Consider the following 4,545-nt stretch of genomic DNA (forward strand, 5'->3'; position numbering starts at 1 on the left):
CAGGGAAGCTGCTGAGCCCCCTGGTGCAGCAGCTCAAGGTCGTGGCCTCCAGCACAGGTCAGCCACCAGGCAGAGGGCCTCACCGGGCAGCAGGCAGGCATGGCTGGGTCCCCGAGTGAGCCTGGGAGCAGGCTCAGCCCAGGTGCGAGCCCCAGACCCGGAGGACTGCGTGGGGCTTTCTTCCTGATCTTCTCTCACTGGAGCAGGGCAGTCCCCCTAGGCTGAGGGCGGCAGGGCCTCTCTCCTTGGTGTAGAGAGACACGGCCTACCGTGTGCAGGCAGGGACTGTGCAGAGCCAAGCTTCGGCCCAAGGGGGAGGGCAAGAGCCCTGGCTGCCCAGACTCGGAGAGTGCTGGGTGCGCTCGAGGCCACTACCCACGCTGGACGCGCCGTGTGGCCTGCTGCCCCGGCTGCACACTGCTGCCTTTGACCCTGTTTCTCTGGCCCGTGTCAGCTGACCTGCCAGCTGGGCACGGAGCAGCTGCTGTCGGGGGTGGGGGAGCATGGGGACAACCTCCCAGCCTGGTCACCAGGCAGCACGCCTGGCTCTCGGCAGCCACAAGCTCATGTCCTTGCATGCAGGGTTCCCATAGGGTCCCCGGGGATGCCCCTGGCCGAGAGACCCAGTGAGCCAAAATGCGAGGCAGAGGCACAGGAGCTCACCCTTGCTCACCCCGCCCCTGTCGGGTGCCACTCTGCAGGCACAGGGCCACACGCCGCACCAGTCTCACAAGTCAGAAAGACGACCTGTGACTACAGGGCGCTAAGCGAGAGGTGTGTGGCCACCTGGAGCCCAGGCAGGTCTCCTGTCACTGTGTGTGCAGGTACAGGACAGCAGGACGTTGGCTCGGTGGACCCTGGGCTCCTTCCTGCCTCTTCCCACACACTGCACAGGGAGGCCCGGCCGTGAGTCCATTGTCCGCAGAGACTCAGCTTCCCCAAGGTCACCAGCAAAGAGCAGGCAAGCAGACCCCTGAGCCGCGCAGCCCACCCGGCGGCGCCTCATGGTGCCTGTCGCCTCTTCTCCCCCGCCCAGGTCACTTGTCTGACTCCAGCAGAGGCCCTCCTGCTAAGGACCCTGCCCAGGCCAGCGTGGGGCCTGCTGCGGCCAGCACGCACCTGTGCGGGAAGGCCGTGCAGACCCAGCAGCCCTGCTCCGTCCGGGCCTCCCTGTCCTCGGACATCTGCTCCGGCTTAGCCAGTGACGGAGTTGGAGCGCGTGGCCAAGGTGATTCCCAGCTTGCCTGTCTCCACGCATGTGCCGGCCACCTAGGGCCTCAGTGGCGTCCCCAGGGACACACCTGCATTGCCTAGAGAGTGTGAGCTGCGGCCAAGCCTGCCGAGCAGCTTCTTAGAAGGATAGAAGTAGTCTTTGGATGAGAGGAGTGGAGTTGCCCAGCCACCAGTGGGCCTTGCTAGAGCGGCTCAGAGGGGGCATGCTTTGCTAGAATGGACTTCCGGGAAGTGGCCAGGGCCAGGAGGGGTCAGCCCAATGACTGGGGAGGGGACAGAAGCTGGCATCTGGCCGTGTGCCCCACAGCACCCCTTCCTAGGCACTGGGGGCCCCTCCCTGCAGCAGCAGAGCCAGACGGTGCTAAACACCGAGCCCTCCCAATCCAGGGCCGACTGGGGTGAGGGCACAGCTCTCTAGCTGGGAGTTTGGCCTCGAGGAGGAGGAATGCTCTCGTCAACGCCGCAAAGGTGCCATCCTGTCCTCCCACCTGTCAGAAAGCCCGATGGTCCCCCCCTGCCCGCCCTCCCCGGGCTGCCTCTCTCCTGCTCCTCCGGTTGCCTCCTCCCCGTTACGTGGCAGTGCTTGGTGCTCCGGGGGCTAGGTGAGCCCGGTGCTAATGACAGGCTGGTGTGGCTGTTGGTGTGGAGGAGGAGTCGCAGCGACCTGGGCTTGATGAGTGTCTCTCTGTTCTCTTCCCTCTATATTCACTTGCAGGCTGGACGGTTTCCCACCCAACGTCTGAGAGCGTGACCTATAAGTCTAGTAGCAAACCGCGTGCTCGATTCCTCAGTGGACCCGTATCTGTGTCCATCTGTCTGTATTTGTTCTTTTGTACTTTATCACCTCCTGGCCCTTGGTTTCTGCCCCGCTCCCCTCCCTGTCTTCATTCCCTTTCATGCATTTCATAGGGTGCCCCGCCCCTGGAAGTCACCCCCCACAGTGTCCCAGATGGAGCCCACAGGCCCCACCCTCCCCAGCCCACACGGCCGCCGTGCATGCTCCTGGCTCGCGCCAGGCACCAAAAGCATGCGCCGCCTCCTGCCTCGGTCACCCCCGCCCCATGGGCCAGGGCCCTCTGCATTTCTTTTGTCACCTCATTTATTTAATTTGTTTTTTTTATGTTGGATGTAGTTTTTTGGTTTTGTTTTTTTCTGTTGCAAGTGTGGCAGATATACGTGTCCGCTGTCCCCAGTTCCAGCCACAGCGAGGACAAGCCTCATACCCCTAGAGGCGCGACCTTTTCACACGTGTTGGCCGAGAGGCCTGCAATGTGGTGGCCCACACAGTCCCGAGAACCCTGGAGGGCGTGACTGCTGAGCAAGGGCCGTGCCCATGCCGCATGTCACACCCACACCTCGCTCCCGGGCTGCTGAGACCGTGTTCCAGCCCAGCCTTCCGGAGCCCTCCCCACTGAGGGCAGGTCAGGTCCCCTCCTGACCTCCTTCACCTCGTATTCTCTCCACCCCAGAGAGGACACTGACAAGCCCCACCTCACGCTCTGCTTCCAGAGCCAGCACCCTTCCCAGCCCGCGCTTCTCACTCCCACCACGCCCGAGCACCGGAACCTCGGGTGACCTCAGGGATGGCGTCCGTGACATGCCTGGGCCTCCAGCCCCCGCCCCCACCAGTGCCCACGGCCCCACCCACACGTGCACACCCACCGGGCCATCCACAGCTGGGCAGTTCATTTTTACCCTCGGAATGATTGGCAAATGAATCCAAAGCTGTAGGTTTTTTCTCTTTTGGACAGAAAATGTAAGCATTTTAACCATTCTAGCCATCGGACCGGATACGCTGGTTTGGGCACGTGACCTTTTGCTCGTACAACAAAGATACATTGTGCTTGTGGGGCCCCGAGGCCATGCCCACAGAGGTGACCGTTGCCCTCTCCCACTCCCCACCCGAGGCCCACAGTGGGTGTCACTCAGGACAGGTCAGGGGCCCAGGGCTACAGCAGTGCTGGGGTTCCCAGCCACGTCTGGTTCGTTGGCGGGACGCCTCGATTCAGCCCATGTTGTCTGGTCCGGCGTCTGGCTAGGTGCAGCGTGGTGGAGGGCAGGGCGTGAGGGCGTGCGCAGTGTGGTGGTCACCAGCGCCAGTCCCTGCTCACAGTCTCCTCCTGGCCTGTCACCTGCTGCTGCTCATTGGGCTTGTGCATGTGCAGCTGGTGCTGGGTGGCTGCTAGGGGTGAGGGTGTGCCCCGTTGCCGCAGGCCAGCCACCGTGCCCTGAGCCATGGGGCAGCATGATGGCACCTCTGAGGCTCCCCGCCTCTCCACCAAGGTTGCATGTGAGGGTTTTCCTCGTGTTTACTGTGAGTTATTGGCCCACGGATCTTTCTTAATGAGGCATAGCAATGACGGGATTTCGGTTTCACTTCTGTCCCTGTGACCAGGAGAAAGGAATGTGTAAAGCTAGGCAAGGTGGCCTCCGTGGTGTGGGAGACTCGGTGCAGGAGGGTTGGTTTCCGGGGTGCCTCATGGCCTGATGCCAAGGTTCCAAGCATCACTCGTTTTCCAGCCCACCCTGCCTGGTGAGCCTTGGCTAAAGTCCCGTGCCCTGACATTGCTGGTCAATAAGAACCAGCAGGACCCCAGCACGGGGCACCCCTTCTGGGCCTGGGGACTGAGCATTGGAGGCTTGGCCCATTGGGTCACAGGCTGTTCCACTGGGGTGGTGGCCGGATGCCCTCCTTCCTGGGCACCCCTGGGCTATAGAGGCGGTGTAGATTGAGCCCGCAGTCCTTTGTGGTGTGTCTGCCAATTCCTGGGAAATGCAGGGGCTCTCAAGAAAAGGGAGCTTTGAGGTCTGTGAGGCGTCCCTTGTCAATGTGAGCAACTGCAGGGACAGCCAGGGCCAGACAACCCCATGGCTGCCACGGGACCCAGGGCCTGTGGGCAGGGCAACAGGACTGAGGGGGGTGTGAATGCCAGGAGGTAGGGAGGAGTGCTTCAGGCAGGCAGCCAGAGCTGTGGGGTGCAGGCCCTGGGGCAGGGTCAGCCTGTAAGGGAGGTGGCTGAGCGGGGCAGCAGACCCAGCTCTGCACTCGCCCCGTCCAGCCTGGAGAGAATTTCCAGTTCACCATCTTGGTTTGCGACACTAGTTCTAGAGAAGGCTTTGGGGAACACAGTACACATTAACTCTCGAAGTGCAGAGAGGTCCCAGTGTCTGTGATGCTCAGAGAAGTTGCCACGACCCCCAGCGGGGTCAGAGGGCAGGCTGGGTCCCCTGGGTGGCAGGTGGGTCCAAAGCCAGAGCTGACCACGTGGAGAGACAGGAGGGTGAGGCTGGGAGCAGCGGCTGCCAAGCCCT

General features: G+C 62.5%; 1 protein-coding gene across 1 annotated transcript in view; it reads left to right on the plus strand.

Moving 5' to 3' along the window:
• Positions 1 to 4,545, plus strand: part of WNK2 (WNK lysine deficient protein kinase 2) — a 157,507-nt gene that overhangs the window by 123,324 nt on the left and 29,638 nt on the right. Inside the window, 3 exon segments of the mRNA XM_014592804.1 lie at positions 1 to 57; positions 1,037 to 1,228; positions 1,949 to 2,047. The exon segment at positions 1 to 57 is cut by the window's left edge and continues 32 nt beyond it. Of these exon segments, the coding sequence (XP_014448290.1) occupies positions 1 to 57; positions 1,037 to 1,228; positions 1,949 to 2,047 (348 nt within the window).

The sequence above is a fragment of the Tupaia chinensis genome, unplaced genomic scaffold, assembly GCF_000334495.1.
Source record: "Tupaia chinensis unplaced genomic scaffold, TupChi_1.0 Scaffold138619_1, whole genome shotgun sequence".
Lineage (NCBI taxonomy): Eukaryota > Metazoa > Chordata > Mammalia > Scandentia > Tupaiidae > Tupaia > Tupaia belangeri.